Genomic DNA, 16,124 nt, shown 5'->3' with positions numbered 1-16,124 from the left:
CTTGTGTGACATCTTTATCATCATCATGCATGTAAGAAAAAAAAAATGTTTTATTTTCCAATGGAGCCTTCCTTCCCAAGCAAAGACACACTAAAAAGTCACAACGTTCACATTCAAACCTCAATTTTAATCAGATCAGCCTTGTTTGTGTCATTCCATATCATAAATACAAACTTGGTCTTGGAGCACTTTACATATCGAGTTGGAGGCGTAGGCGGAAATGCAATTTTTTCTGTTGGTTCACACAAAACAACCCCCCAAAAAAGAGTGAAACTAAAATAAACCAAAGGAGAAATATAGAAAGACTGATACTTTTACATTCTGCATCACAAAGACAATAATGGCAAAACACAACATGTTCCAACAAGAAATCGATTTAAGATCGACTGATTTTCTTACGTGCTTTAATTTGTATAGAAAGAAACGTGCTTTGCTCAAACGTAGATTCGCAAGACTGGACGAGCAGAGCCCTGTGGCAGAAGCAGTCCAGCAGAAAACTTGAGCAGAATCCTGCCTCGGAAAGTCGGTCCTGTTAAGTACATTTTTCTGTTGCAAGTGGTAAATTAATTTATTTTTCAATTGTTTTTGTTCATCCATCTTTGGATGCCTTGATGAGGCACTTCACTGACTCACTGAAACCAGCTGCAGAATTAATCAAAGACCTCTTTCCCCCTTCCTTTCTTTTTTCTGGCCCAGGAAAAACTGTGTTTGTTGTGAAAACCTCCCCTGATGATTCACCATTCAACCGCCGTGTCGTGCGCAACTAAGAATTAGGCTTTTTTTTTTTTTATTCTCCCGCTAATAAGCACAGAGCGGGACAAGCGGACATCATCACCCAGAATGTTCAACAGAAGTTTGCTTTGTCTCCACAATGCAGCGGGGCCACGTGAAACCCAGCTGTGAGACCACATGCAGCTGGCTCTCACACCGAAGGCAATTATCAAGCTGTTGCACAAGGAGCCTTTTGAAGTCCTCAGCTGGGATTAGACAAGTTAGAGAAAGGACCGCAAGTGCATGTAAGAGGAGGAGGAGGCAGCTGTGGCCTGTCAGTCAGGATGAAGGCAGGAGGGCAGGTAGCGTCGACGCGTCGGTTGCTTAGCCATGGAAACTGAATCCGAGCCCCCGTGGTGCAGTCAATCTCAGCGATGCCACTTTTGTAAGTGAAATGGAAATTTTAAATCGTTCATATTTTATACTTCCTTCGCGTCATGTTTTTGCCTTTTGATTAAAAAAATTAAATAAAATCCCTGCTGACTTTTTGGCTGGTCGTCTAGCCAGAGTGCTGTTCCACCAGAGTGCCTGTTTCCTGGATGGCTGTGGTCGTGGTGTTGGGAGGCAGGCATGGCAGTGCATTCTGGAAGTGGCAAGAGCTCTGCCTTTCTTCCCACCATGTCAAAAATAGCTTCTTGTTCCTGCGTTGATCTGGTCTTCCTTTATTCCTGTTGTTTGGCCAAACGTGATGTATTGTGCGCCATGTCACCTGTCAGCAGAAGTGACAGGTGACATTAAGCGAAGTGACAGGTGACGGGCTCTTTTTTTGCTCTAATGTCAATGCTGTAAACAAGTGTTTTGTAACAGTGAATGAAAAGCTTTTTTTGATTTTCCTACCCGTGGATCATTGGTGTGGGTGGAACCAAAAAAGTCTCCTCGCCAGCTCCAGTATCTCAGTTACTGAAAAATGTGTGCACGTGTAAATATGTGTGCTCTAAATATGTGGTGCGCGCTCACTGGAGAGTTCATTTCGTTACGCTTTGCTAGTAATGGATACTTGGAGCCCATGAGAGTATGTACGGTGTGTATATGCTGCTTAGAATAATCCAAACAACTGGTCCCTCAATGCATATTTTGTCTTCTTAGTCTTCTTTTGTCATCGTGAAAATCCTAGGAGAACAGAACAGCCCATCTCACACTAACATGATGCCTGCTGTGAACATCAGCAAGGTCGTCTTCATTCAGTAGCTGCCGTGTGATCAGAGGTGGGAAATAAGAAAGTAAAGGAAGTCCATACACCTTGTTACTGTACATAGTAGATTTATCCGGTATGTTACTTGGGTATTTCTTTTTCTGACAACTTTTTACTTTCACTCCCTACATTTGGACACAAATATCTGTCCTTTCTACTTCTTACATTGGAAAACACGCTTGTTACTTTTGTGCTGAACAGTGTTTCAAATATTTAATTCCCGTTGAAAGTAATTTGCTGTTGTTGCTTGAAGTGGAGCAATTTGAACTAGGCTGTTGTGTGGTGTAGTAAAATATTAAAGTTGATCATATTTTAGAGGGAGATTATTTTAGAGTACCTCAGTTTTGGGGTCATTATGGTCAGTTCAGTCGAGATTATTCTGTCTCGACTATTCCATTTTTGCAAAATTATCAACAAATGTAATGTTTCATTAATGGCAACTTAAATTAATAAAAAAAAAATTGGTTAATAAATAATAATTGGCTGTGCTCTAGTTGAAAAAGAAAGAAAACTATATGATTGAAAATAGCAAAGCTGAATGATCCAGATGTTCATCAGGACCTCTAAATCACTGACCTTTGGTCAGTTCAGTTCAGATTATTCTCTCACATTGTGTAAATGTGTTGTTTTCATTCATCAATGCATGAACAAAATTGCATCGAGATGTTGCTGTAGTTCAAGCGCCAACACGTATGTTCTGTCTCTGTGCCCTTGCAGGTCCCATACGTCAAGGTGGCTCCGGAGGACATTCTGAAGGTCCAGGTCCCTCGCTTCACCACCCTGGACCTGAGGCCAACTAACACCGACATCAGCCTCGCTGTGGCTGGCCTTCTCACCTTCTTTAACAGCACCACCTCCTGCCTCATCTGCGCGCAGGCCGACTGTAAGTGCTGCGTTCGCGCCCCCGCGTCAACCGTCCAGTCAAGTTTTCGCACGCGCGCCGCCTCTTCCCCTCGCCTGCCAACAAAGTGCGAACGCCTTTGTCTAATCTCCCTGAATCGCCCAACACCTCTGAGCACACATATGCGGGCGACGTTCGGGCCAGACGCGGCGACAGACATGCTGACAACAGATGCGGCAGCAATCAGCGGCGCCTTGACACGCTCCGCTCGGGCGCCGCTCGCACGCCACAGCTAAACACTCCCCGACCCATTGACATCCCAGAACAAATTGTAGAGTGCACTGTAGAGTGCATTACCACTATTAAACTAATATGATGCTGTAGCTTATTACATGACCTCTGACACTGTGTCTTTGATCTGCGATGCCCGCAACACTCTGGGATGTTGCCTATTCTGGATCACAAAGTGACGGAAGGCTGGAAGTTTCCTCGCTGAGTGAAAGGCACCTGTTAGATCCCAGAGATTCCACACTAAACGACCTTAATAAAGCTTAAAAATCTCCTTGAAGAACTATTCTTAAAAATAGAAAGGGAGGGATTAAAACCTCACCTGTTCCCACCCTCTTGCAATCCAACAAGCAGTAATTACAAGACCCAAGGCGAAGGTGTCGTGACCCTGACCGGCAGCAACTCCACCTTTTCCCTAATCACAACGAGGCTTTGAAGAGGAGAAATTGGCTCAGGACATCAACCATGTGCTTTACAGTGTAGAGGCGGCCAGGAGTCGCTGAGTGCACTCGCCTACATTAGCTTCCAGTTCCTCTATCTGTTTACTTTCTCTTTGACCGTCACTTTGGAGGCCTCGCTTTGGAGCCTCTGATAAATAACCTTTAAAATACTATATTCTCTCCCAGGGATGCGCATTTGCTGTGCATTAAACTTTTCACGCCTATTTAAGGTGTCCTTCGTAATGGCAGAATGAGAAAATGCAGCCTGTCAAGTTCACAAAAAAATAGAGATGATGGGGAGATAGAGATGAAGAGAAAGACTGAGTGCAGGACATAGCAAATACAATAATTACACCCATTTACACTAATTATTAAGTCCTAAATTCTTAGTTAGAGTCAAATTGTGCATATAATTATATATATATACATATATATATATATATATACATACATATATATATATAAAAATATATATTAATTTAATTAATATATATTAATATATAATTAATTAATTTAATATATTAAAAAACACAAAATCCTTCTAAAATTCATAGATAAGATTTAAGATGATCATCTTGAATCAAGATTAGAACCTGAGTTTGTCTAGAGAAGGAGATGCTGAGTTTTCCAGTAGATATAACAACACCCACGCCATCCTGGTCTGTTTGTCTATAGATGAGGAATGACTGTCTGACTGAAGTCAATAAGCAACTGATTTTATTCAGTTTTAATGCTAAACATAAGTAACTTGTTGCTCCCTTTCGACGGTATCCCGCGGTGGTCGACCAGAGCAAAAACGCACCACTGCCTCAGAAACCCCATGCAAATGACATGCGCTCCGAATTGTGCAGTATAAAACCATGGTAATGTATTTCTGTTACCATGTCGTGTTTCCAAGGGGACCGCTAGCAGTGATGTGCCTCTGGCATAGAATCCTGCTCCCATACATAAGATATTTTTTGTTTGCTTGTATTTATCCAACGTCAGGTAAAATAAAAACAAACTAAAACCACTTACATATTAAGCAGAATTCTGGGCCTGAGGCAGGTCCGTCACTCATAGTGCTCCCCTTGGAAACCCTTCTGTTGTTGTTTGTACTTCTCTGCTGTGCGCTTTACAATTTGCAGTGTATTTTTTTTTTGCTATTAGCATGTGATTTCCTGAGTTATGGCACCTTCTCCCTTTTCGCCACTGTTGTTATCCACCAAAGTGTGTTGAAAATTCTGGAAAAAACATTATTTTGCTATGTGTCCTAACACCGACCCCTGTGGACCTCCGTGAAACAAGTGGACATTTTGAGTTCTCATTTTAAGATATAATTTGAAACAAATTAAATATAGTTCAAGCTGCCAAAAGTCATAGTTCTTCTTGTGCAGGTTAAGCAGAATTCTGTGCCGGGGGTTTTATGGAACACGTTTTATGCATTTCTTTTTCTGAAGTTTTGCCCTTAGCGTAACGTAGCAGCCACCAAAATATATTTTGTTCCGGAAGAAATGGTGTTGCTGTGTGTCCAAACGCAGAACCAATCACAGAACTTTGTGGACCTCCATGAACCAAATGGAATTCTTATTTTCAAATGGAATTCAAACTAATATAGTTCAAGCTGCCGAATGTCATAGTTTTACTAGTTCTACTATCACAACAGCAAGGTTCAGAGATGAAAACCAGACCTCTTAGTCCATCGCTCTTGAAACATGGCCCCATTGTTGCTTTTTCTTGAATAATAACCCACTATTCCATCCAGTCGATTGAAAAAAAGAACAGTGGCTCGCCGGCATAAAAGAGCTCGGTTTCATCTTTTCTTCTCATCCTCTCGCCGTGTGTGGGCGGCCGGGTCAACAGAGGGTTTCTCTTGGTGTCAGTAGGCCAAGAGCAGACTGGGGGAGGAAATTAAACCAAATCAACAGTAATGAAAGAAGGAGAGGAGCGAACAGAGAGAACAGCAGAGTGGATATTCAGCAGATGTGGCGATTGGGGCAGGATTAAGGGGAGGGGTCCGCCTGCCGCACTGGAATTATTCATTGGCCCACGAGGGCCAGACGGACCATGAAGTGACGGCGCTTTATGGATCGCACCCCCTCGCGCGGCCGGCGTTCACTCAGCGGGGGAAATGCGGCGAATGGCGGCGCGCCTGGAAATTGTGTAGCGTTTTTCTGTTTGCGCACGTGTACGGCGATAGCTCACGCTGAAAGCCCTTCCACCTCCCCCCTCCGTGCATGGCTCGGTTGGTTGGCAACCTGCTGTCGACGGCTCATCCACATGTGGCGGCCTCATTAATCAGCCGAGCCAGTGACAGCCTAATAGAGCGCAGCCTATTCATGAATATTTCCCAGTTTGGTCGCGGGGGCTGCGCGGCGCACGCCAGGACGGACATTAATCTCGCCGAACTTCCGACATGGACGGCGCTGTGTTGAGTCGCAGTAGCCGCAGTGAGCACCGCCCCCACTGCCACTGTGGCCAACTCCCTAGTGAGAAAGATAGCTATTGGCTGACCTGAAAGTCGCTAAATTATATCATTGCTTAATTTGCATAATTGGCCATGCGTTTATCATTGTAATGGACATTGCAGGGTTGCATCCATGGATGTATTATGAGAACTGGATATCCCACTGGCAATGTCGCAGCGTGGCGATTCTTTTCCAGTGGCTATTCGAGGTACTGCAGCCAAAAACCCCATACAGCCCAAAAAGCTTTTTTTTTTTTCCATAAACCACCATTGAAAAGTTAACGATTGTAAATATATTAGATATTATATAGATATTTATATTTTAGGTTTTTAAGTCATGTACTTTCAGTCTTTCAAAAAAATCATAAAAGCCAGAAAAAAAGTTTATTCCCAGCGTGACATCATGCCGTCGTACGTGCTGCTGCGCCTCAGCTCGTTCTGATTGGCTGATGTGTCCTGGTGCATCGCGTGAGTTACAGAGACAAGAAGGGAAGTGACACTACTGCACAATGCTCAATGGGCCGCATAGTGCGGAACCCAAAAACTTTATAAGCCCGTGCGCTGGGTGAGCAACTCCATTGAAATGAATGGGCCGTTACGCAGCACCATTCGTGAGCAGCAGGTAAGAAGAACAATAGGTGGTTTCACATCCGAGTCACGACTCACCACAGGTCTCCAAGGGCACCAGAAAACGTCGCTAGATTTGTTGTTAGTCGCTTTTCTGAAAAAGAGGAAAGTCGCTGGAGGGTCTGAATAGTTGCTAAATATAGCGACAAAGTCACAAAGTTGGATACACTTTGCACTGCGCCCAGTTCCCAGACTTGCCCGTTTTTTTGTTGGATTTTTGGTTGTGCGTGCAGGTTTTGCCAGCGTGCGTGCGCACGCTCGCGTCATGCAAATTGCACGCGCGCTCCCACTGTGTGCGTGCCGTTAGGCAATGCCACGGAGCTCAGAGTGCTATTTTATTGGTGCGGCTGCTGCTGGGAAGCTGAACGAGAACATCCAGTAAAGCCTGAAATTTAACTGGAGTCCCACTGAAGACGGGGTTTATTAGTCTGACAAAAGCAGCAGGCGGCAGCGCAGCCAGACAGCAGAGGTTTGCTGCGGCAGAAATGAGGATTCGCTTCTGTCTGTCTGTGGCCTTTTTTCCTCCCGCAAAGTTTTATTGGTCTTTTCGTTTGCTGTGCATGTTACCTTTTTGTTGGGCGCTTACAGCTGTCGTTCAAATTTTACCTGTGAGGATACACAGGGAAACGCTTCAAATCCTCTTCAGTTGACCTGTGTGCTGGTTCAGGCATCCTTTGACTTCTGGAGTAAAAGATGAGCCACACAGGCTTTGTCACAGAAGAATAAGGACTAAAAATGCACTTGGCCCGAATGTGACTCTGATTAGGAGTCGCGTCAGTATGCGGGAAGTTGCAGTTTAGAAGCTCAGTTCAATAAAGTCTGGGATTTTGAAAATGCAAATAGGCTCCTCTTTGTCAAATACAAGAATTTTAAAATCTTAAAATCGTACAACCCATTCAAAAAAAGGAAGAAATGAATTTCAGTCTGAATTTTTTATTTTTCTTAAAGTCAACTGGATGGTTTTGAAGTGTAGACAGGTTTTCTCTTTGAGTTTGACAGTCTGGGTCTGGGGTAGCTCGCCTCCGTTTCATCCATTCACTTCTCCTTCAGAAGCTGATTTCACCCTCACCACCGCTGACAAAATATGGAAACTTTTTTTTTTTGGTACACTAGGTGCAATATTTGCCCACTCCCTGTTTTTTTACGGATTCAGCCTCATGCTTTACATTCTGATCTGCAACGAGCTTGAAAACTTGATTTCAGTGTGTGAAACAGACGCGCTGAGCATCAGTACATCAGGTCAGCAGCCCCTGTTTGTCGTGTCACGGCCCCAGGACGCTGCCGGGTCCAGTGTGTGCGTGCGTGTTTGCCCTTGGTGACATCATCAGGGTTGACGGCAGCTGGCTGCAGCCTTTCGTTTCTCATATACTGAAGCCTCACGCTTCTATTTGTGCACATTTGACTGTCATGAATCCGCAGCATCCGAAACATTCCACCCAGTTACTTTTGTTTCCAGCAACAGTCAGGCTAAAGCGAAAGGGAATTTGTTAAACAGAGATACCCGTCCGCTGCGTGGCCCAACCAGTGGCAGAGTAATGAAGGCCCGCTGAGTTTTTTCCCTCTGCAAAAAAGATGAGTCATCACGTGTGCGACTATTTTTGGGCTTTTTTGGGTCCAAGATGAAAAAGCATCGCCCACGACCGCCAAGCTCAGATGAGCGTTAGCACAACCTGTCGGAGTGTTAGCGCGGGGAACGCTAATGCTCCTGCACGCTGACAGTTTCAGCTTTACAGTGCGCATGTGGGTGTTTGTGCATGCGTGTGAGCATGAAACAGCATGCACGTTAGCAAGCAGCAGGGACAGCGTGTGGCTATTTGGCTCGAGTGTCAATGTCACCTCTTTCTTCTGTGTGTGTACGTGAGAAGTGAAGTATTTGTTTCCCACAGAGTGGTGTGTGCCGGCCAGAGTCGTGTGCACCAGTATCACTCTTTGCTGTCGGAGCTTGAGCGCTCTGCTGCCTGCGGGCTGTGACTGTAGGATCTCCCTATAAATTCATCCAAACGATATTTTTAGTTCCACAGGAAGCTAAAGCCTGCATGGAGCTCCAATCCAACCATTAGTCTCCCCGGTAACTGAGCAGCAGCCCCCCCCCCGGCCCCTCCCGGTCGACGACATTTGACATAATTTAGCTCATATCATCAACAGGCGACACGCGCAGCAGTAAGCCGGCCTGACGGCTGGCGTGCTGTACGTTGCGAGCCCGGCCGTTCGCTCGGAGCAGCGCCGCCATCACGTCTCAGCTGTTGACTGGCCAAAACATGACAGCGTGTGTGTATGCCTCCGCGGTGTATCGAAAGACAGCTCAGAGAAACGTGTTGTGACACGTTATAAAATAATTTAAGTATTTGTTGGGGGGGCCGGGGGGGGGTGAAGGGAGTGGGCTGCAGGGGGGCTGTCAGTCCGTAATGTTACAGTATGTCCTCGCACAGCAGGGCTGACAGCTTAGGCAGTGTAGCCGCAGCTGCACCACTTGGTGAAAAACACGGTTACCGACCAGAAATTATTGTAAGTGCGAAAAACAAAAAGAAAATGATACCCTCAACATACAGCAACACTATCCCTCCATTGTCTGCACCCACTGTCTGCACTCAGGGTCGTGGGGGTCATAGGGTGAAGGCAGGGTTACACACAGGACAAGTCGCCAGGTCATCGCAGGGCTACAACGGAAGACAAACTACCATTCACACACACACACACACACACACACACACACACACACACACACACACACACACACACACACACACTTACCGACAATTTAGAGTCTCCAGTTTGCCTCAAATGCTTGATTACCAGGAGAACAGTGATACAGGGACAACAGGCTCCACAAAGACGGGTCCCAGGCCTAGGTATCGAACCCACGACCTTCTCCAGCTACAATATGTCCATGGGAAACTACAGGATCTCACCAGGAACAATATAAAAGACAAAAATAATATCACTTAGCGAGACATACAGTATTTAACAGACATCGTATCCCAGCGCAGCCTTTTCTGAAAGGGTGCAGACCTCACTACAAAATGTTTTTGAAGTAATTTGAAATGGTCTTAATAATTGGACATGATTTTATTGGGTAAACTAGATAGATCATCATTAATGATTAATCAGAATGTGCTTGTAAATCATTTTTCCCAACCTGAGGCGCAACCAAAATAATTCAAAACAAGCGTGAAGCAACCGTCAAATTCCACTCAAAATGAGAACAATTCTTCCTTTCTTTCTTTCTTTCTTTCTTTGCTTGCCCTCCTCCCTTGGGCAGTGGCGAACTAATAATTAATCATCTAAATTGTGTGACACACAGTACAACCCCAGCAAAGTATGTAAGTAAAATAAATAGCTTTTACTCAAACACAATTTCAAGAGCTCACATCCCTAATGCCTGTCACAAATTTTAGCGGAAAATGGTGGTAGCAGCAGCCCCATCCGACTCCTGCCTCTGAACGGGAAGCCGTCAGAAGTCCCAACTCAAAAGAAAGAGAGTGTTTTAAGCTCATCAAATTTATTCCGTGTTATACTACAGAGGAAGCCGATCTGACAGGCTTGAGATCCGGGGGAGAGGAGTAGAGCAGCGGAAAGAAGCAGCCGGTAGCGAAGTCTCCCGAGCTCTCTGATCCAGGTAGCGGGAAGAAAAAGCCACGCCGCCGCGCGGCTAAATCTCAAAGAGTATCAGACGGCCCAGACATAATTGTGGAGGCCGGGAAATGGAGCAGCGCCCAAAAGTTGCGAGGACGGGTCCGCGGAGAAACTTTAAATGATCAATCCAAAGTTGCGGCACCTGAAATTGGTCTCAGCGTGACGGATGACTAGCTCAGGTGTTAGCACGGCTAGTAGAGCGGGCCGGCGTCTGTGTTCTCTCCGCTATCGCCTGCAAATAGAAACAGCAGGTAGGAGGCAGGAGGGAGGTCGTTCTCCAAGGTCACGCTCGAGGTACTCTCCTCGCCGACATCGGGAAATGTTAACCAGTCGGAGGGAGATTGGGCCAAAAACAAAGTTTCCGCAATCGAGCCCGCGTACGTGTCGCAACTCCGCTTCTGTTTTTTTTTTTGGTTTTGTTTTGTTTTGTTTTCTCGCCCCGACACGGCTCGTTAATCGAGTTAAACTCTCTCACAGAAAATTAGCGCGGTAAACTCCGCCTGCCGCTTCGGCCAGCATTTGGATGCAGAGTGAGAGGCCAAACCGCTGCCGGGAACATTTCAATTTAGTTTAGCTACTTTGCAATTGAGGGCAAATCCCACTTAGCTCAGTGGAGTCAAACACTTTATTGCCGCGGGGACGGGAGTGCGAGAGAGTCACATATTAGCTCCAGAGTGATTGTAATTAAAGGTGATGCGTGCGCACGTCCTCCGTGCAGATGCCTTTTATGGTCTCTTTGTGACCGAATAGCACAAAAACAAACAGTCGCATTTGGTTTCGTTGTACAGTAAACAGGTTGATCTTGCTTTGCGTCCTGCGTGAACTTCACTTTTATTATATCCAATAAGCCCCAATGAATTAGTCTGCAGCTCTGTAACTTCCATTGCAATAATAAAAGTTTCACTTTTTTTTTTCTTTTTTTTTTTAACAAGTAATCTCTTTTCCTTTCCGTTGCATGTGTGCGTGCGCTCCCGGCAGGCTTATTGAACCTGGAGCAGCTCCTCCGGCAGTTCCTCATCTCCAAGGAGACCCTGTCGGTGCGCATGCTCGACGACAGCCAGGATCCCACCCCGCTGCTGAAGGAGATCCGGGATGACAAGACGGCCACTATCATCGTCGACGCCAACGCCACCATGTCACATATCATTTTGGAACGGGTAAGTAAGTGGCGCTTCACATGATGACTCTGTTATCCACGCTCCGACGGCTCGCCCTCATCCCGTCGCTCCCCAGTCAGTTCCCAGTACTTAGACTGCGGGGGGAAAGAAGGGAACTCAAACACCTCACAAAAAAAAAGAAAAACTGACTTTAAAATGCCGATGGCAAGAACTGTTGAAGGGTAAAATTGATTGTATAAGTAGAGAATTGGACCTTGGTAAGTATGCAGTGATTTTCCAAGTTTATCTTTTATGGAGCATGTGAATATTTTATATTTTTCTTTACAAGCATAGGGGTTTTTTTTGGGGAGGGCATCAAAGTCAAAATATTGGATGGACTCCTCACTCTTGTCTGATTGCAAAGGTTGTAACACAAATCGAAGAAATAATGAAAATGTTCCATCGAAATCGTCGGCTGAAAAGAAGTTGAACTAACTCCTCCAACTGTTGTCAACCCTCGTATTTTCTTAGATTGGAGAGCAAATCCTCGCAGAGCTCTCTTGTGTCACTGCAGCAATTTAAATGAATTGATTATTTCACGCCCCCCCCAGCTCCACCCACGCTATTGTCTATTAGCATCTTTTGCGTCCGACTTGACAAGGCAAGATTTCCTTTGTGATCTCCTTGCGTCTCTCCGTAACCGATGACACAATAACTCGGCAATTAGCGTCTTAGATCATCGCGAAAAATCAAGTGACGAAAACTCGGAGGGCGGGGCTACTGGTGGGTTTGTCAGCGGCATATGGTCCCCCAGGGGTTGTTAGCGCAAAACCTCATTATTTCCTGTGAGGCGATGAACGAGCGACGAGACCGAAGCCGACAACGGCGAGAGGCGGCGGGGGGGGGAGGGTGAAGGACGAGGGGAGGAGCTCCTCCTCTTCGCCTCCTCCTTCCCTCCAATACAGTCCCTCTCTCATTCTTTCAGTCTTAATCAAGTGTTCCGTCGCCACGGCAACCACTGGAAAGCCTTGTCGGCGGTAGCGGCCCCCAGTGGGGGTGTCTGGCTTTGTCTCTTCGCCTTGTAGCCTTTTCAGTCCGGTTCCTCCCTCCGCGCTCGGACACAATGGAAAGATGGGCGAGTTTGTTTTGTCTCTATTCGAACCTCTTTCGCCGCTCGCGGCCGTCGCTCCATCTCCTCGCTCGTATGTGCGTCACCCTCTTCGTCCGTCCATCAAAAGGACGTCCCTTCACAAAGTTGCCTCTTATCTCGCGCGGAGTCGCCGAACATATCAAAGCCGTCCGCATTCAGACAGTTGGCGAAGATAAGAGCGTCTGTCCGGCCATCCGGCCCCCGTAGGGGCAGGATTGTCCTTTTGTCGTGCGGGCCATCGACCCTCTTAGCCGTCGTGTTTGTGTTTACATCTCGCATCAAATCCCTCTCCAGACAAAGGGTCCCCCTCCTCTCTGAGGTGTTAGCATTCAGAAGAGTTGTTTTTTTTTCCCTTCGGGTCGGCCGCGGTCGTCGCTCTGAATGTAATCTTGTTCTGTCAGGCCGCTGCCGCTCCTGTGAGCGGCTGTACACAAGCGGAGTGGGGCGAGGAGGGACGTCGCGCACACACTCCGGGCCCGAAAGGTGAAAAAAAGAGGAGTGAGAAAAGGAGGCGGGGCCAAGCAGTGTAAGCAGCGTGGACGCCGTCCTGTTTGGTGGGGCAATTCACCAAAGGCGGAGCCACGAATGTCTTGTAAGGACTGGATACAGGACTGGCAAAAAGGCAAAGTTTGTGTTTTTCCAGTGGCTGCTTGAGGTACTGCAGCCAAAAAACCCATACGGCAGCGCAAAAAGAAACGCCTCTGAAATGGCTTTCAGGACAACTGCGATTTGAAAAGTTGTTCGTGATAAATATCTTCTCCTACATTTTTAAGTTGTGGACTTTTAATCTTTCAAAAAATGCAGAACAGTCAGAAAATTCCCAGCAAATCGTTTATTCCCATGGTCGGTGACCTCATGGCATTGTACGTGTTGCTGTGTCTCGGCTCATTCTGATTGACTGATGCGTCACAATGTATAATGTGAGGTGCAATATGTGTTAGAGAGGCATGATGCGAAGTGACACTACTGCGCATGCTCTGTCGGCCGCACAGTGCATAAAGCAAAACCTTTTTTGGGCGTATGTGCTCGGTGCGCAACTACAGTGAAATGAATGGGCCGCCATATTGGATCTCCATTGCTTGGTTGTAACGCAGATCGAAGAGATCCGGCCTGTTCAAAATAAATATATCTTAGGTGCTTTTCACAGTTTGCTGTCTCAGCGGTAACATCACAAGAAGCCTCTTTGAGAACCAAAGGAGAGTTCAAGGGGAGTTTAATAACAAAAGTTAGATTCACAATGGATTGGATCAATTTGGGTACTTCATGCTCTTTTATTATTTATGCTGCAGAACGATCTAGTTGAATATTCATCCACCGCGATAAAAAAAAAAAAAAAGCTTAATGGCGCACAACAAGCCATCAACAACAACAGATGTATTGTGTTTTGCAGATGCGACAGTGAAATCTCCATCAAGACCCCCTGCTTGATGATGTTTACCTGCAAGAGCTGTTGGTTGTTGTTGTTTTATTCTTAATATATTTATTGAAGAAAGAAAGAAAAAAAAGACAAGCAGCAATCAAAAAATAAGAAATAAATGCAAAACATTAACAGTAAACCAGGCATGCTAAGAAGCATTCCTGCCACTGAGCATATACAATTGGTTTGGTTCATTTTTCATTTTTTTGGCTGAAAATGAATAGGAAGAAGCACATTCTTATCTTGTCTTAATTTTAAGACACTCAATTAACACATTTTATACCATAAAAACATTTGTTTAGGCTAGTGAATTTATAATCTTAAATTCCGCCACAATATGATCTATAAAACACACTTTTCCATCAACGGATCAAACACATTCTCCTTCTTCTTCACTCCCGACCATCGTATTTGTCAGATTATACATAGAAAGGGAAACACAGTCTCGTGACGTTCAAAAGTAAAGAGTCCCGTCTGATATATGATCCACTTGATGCTCATCGGTTTTAACCACAACATGCGCTGCTGTGTGATTAAATTGAAGCCTACAGCCCGGATGGCTTCACTTCTCCCCCCTAATGACTTTGATGGAACGCGACTATGAAAAGTTCAGAACGTCCTTCACAACTGCTCCTCGGTGCGACTTTGATTCAATCAAATTATAAGACGGGCCGGCGATCGGCATACTAATTCACCTCCAAAATCCTCCGCTGCCGTCCGCCAGCTGGCGATGCTGTCCCACAAACACGTGGGTTTGATGTTTTTCACCTACTCTCCCCCCCCCCCCAGCGTTTATTCCGAGATCTTCCTCCTCTGTTCTTCCCCTTCCGCCCGCATTCCGCCGACCTCCATCCGAGTGCCTTTTGCTCGGGATCTTTTGTTTGTTCCTTCTGTCTCCTGCTTCTCTTTCTGCCTTTTCCCTGCTGAACTCTTTCTTTTTGTCTTTTTTCTCTGCAGGCATCTGAGCTGGGAATGCTCTCGGTCTACTACACGTACATCTTCACATCTCTGGTAAGCACATCTCGGACAGACTTCTCGCTCAGAACACCAGCTGGGTTTTTTCATTTACAGACGTGTGTGTATGTATGTGTGTGTATATATATATATTATATATATACACACACACACATAATGTAATGGGATTACTGTGGCAAAACTGGTAATTGTATCATAATTACTTTATCAAGTAACGATTTTATTACTTTTCTGAAATATTTTGCAAGCTAAAAACGTCTTATTATCCACAAAATGTCTGAAATTTAAAAAAAAACAAAACAACCGAAAAACAACGTCACAGATTGATGATGCGGCCATGCATGCAAAGTTATTGATATGCGACGACGCACCAAAATAAGCATGGCGGCAGCAAAAGAAAATAACAGTGATTTTTGATTGATAGCTGGAAATGCAACCATTATTTTATGTTCATCTCGTCTAAATCAAAGAATCTTGTGGTTCGTTGTACGTTATGTGCAGGAAACAAGACGTTCTCAATTGTTACTTTGTCTATTTTTAACTAAAGTAATTAGTAATTAGTTACTTATGAAACAAAGTAGTTAAAGAAGTAATTAGATTACTTTTTAAAGAAGTAATCAGTTAGTTGGAATACTTTTATGGAGTAATCCCAACAACACTATATATATAAATATATATACATATATATATATATATATATATATATATATATATATATATATATATATACATATATATATATGTACATATATGTACATATATACATATATGTACATATATGTATACACACACTCATATGGTATACAGTTAACATTGATACACAAATGTGTATTAAAAAAAAGTGCTTGTGTATTGCAATAAAAGAGTAAACTTTAATTTATTCCATCAAGCATTCAGACCTGACATGAATGAGTGACTGATTGGGCAGAGTGATGCAGGCGGGAGCTGAAAACAGAGGATTTACGGCACATGCTGATTACGGCGGAGTCGATTTTCTCCCTCACTGCTCGTGGCTGCGGATCGGCGGCCGTGCCGGCTCCGCCGTGGCTCTGGTGGTTGCGCACATTGGCCACTTTGGGTGAAGTGCACTTCTGGAGCAAACAAATAAATAATAGCAATGATTCATGTAATTCTTAAGTGCCCACTTAATTTGGCCGCTGCGGTTATTCTGGTAATAATGGCTCTGAATTCCCCTGTTGAATCAAAGACGATTTCACCATCTTTCGAGTCAGAAAGCTTTTTCTTCG

General features: G+C 44.9%; 1 protein-coding gene across 2 annotated transcripts in view; it reads left to right on the top strand.

The window, feature by feature from the left end:
• grik4 (glutamate receptor, ionotropic, kainate 4) overlaps positions 1-16,124 on the top strand; it is a 303,979-nt gene that overhangs the window by 200,523 nt on the left and 87,332 nt on the right. For both annotated transcript variants that reach the window (XM_076036026.1, XM_076036025.1), the window contains exons 6-8: positions 2,681-2,846; positions 11,217-11,395; positions 14,860-14,913. In XM_076036026.1, coding sequence (XP_075892141.1) covers positions 2,681-2,846; positions 11,217-11,395; positions 14,860-14,913 — 399 coding nt within the window. The remainder of the gene's footprint in view (positions 1-2,680; positions 2,847-11,216; positions 11,396-14,859; positions 14,914-16,124) is intronic.

The sequence above is a fragment of the Nelusetta ayraudi genome, unplaced genomic scaffold (genome assembly GCF_046127955.1).
Source record: "Nelusetta ayraudi isolate G7.1 ecotype Tasmania unplaced genomic scaffold, CSIRO-AGI_Nayr_v1 ptg000048l, whole genome shotgun sequence".
Lineage (NCBI taxonomy): Eukaryota > Metazoa > Chordata > Actinopteri > Tetraodontiformes > Monacanthidae > Nelusetta > Nelusetta ayraudi.
The sequence above is the reverse complement of the archived record's forward strand: the minus strand, read 5'-3'. Positions and strand labels throughout refer to the sequence as shown.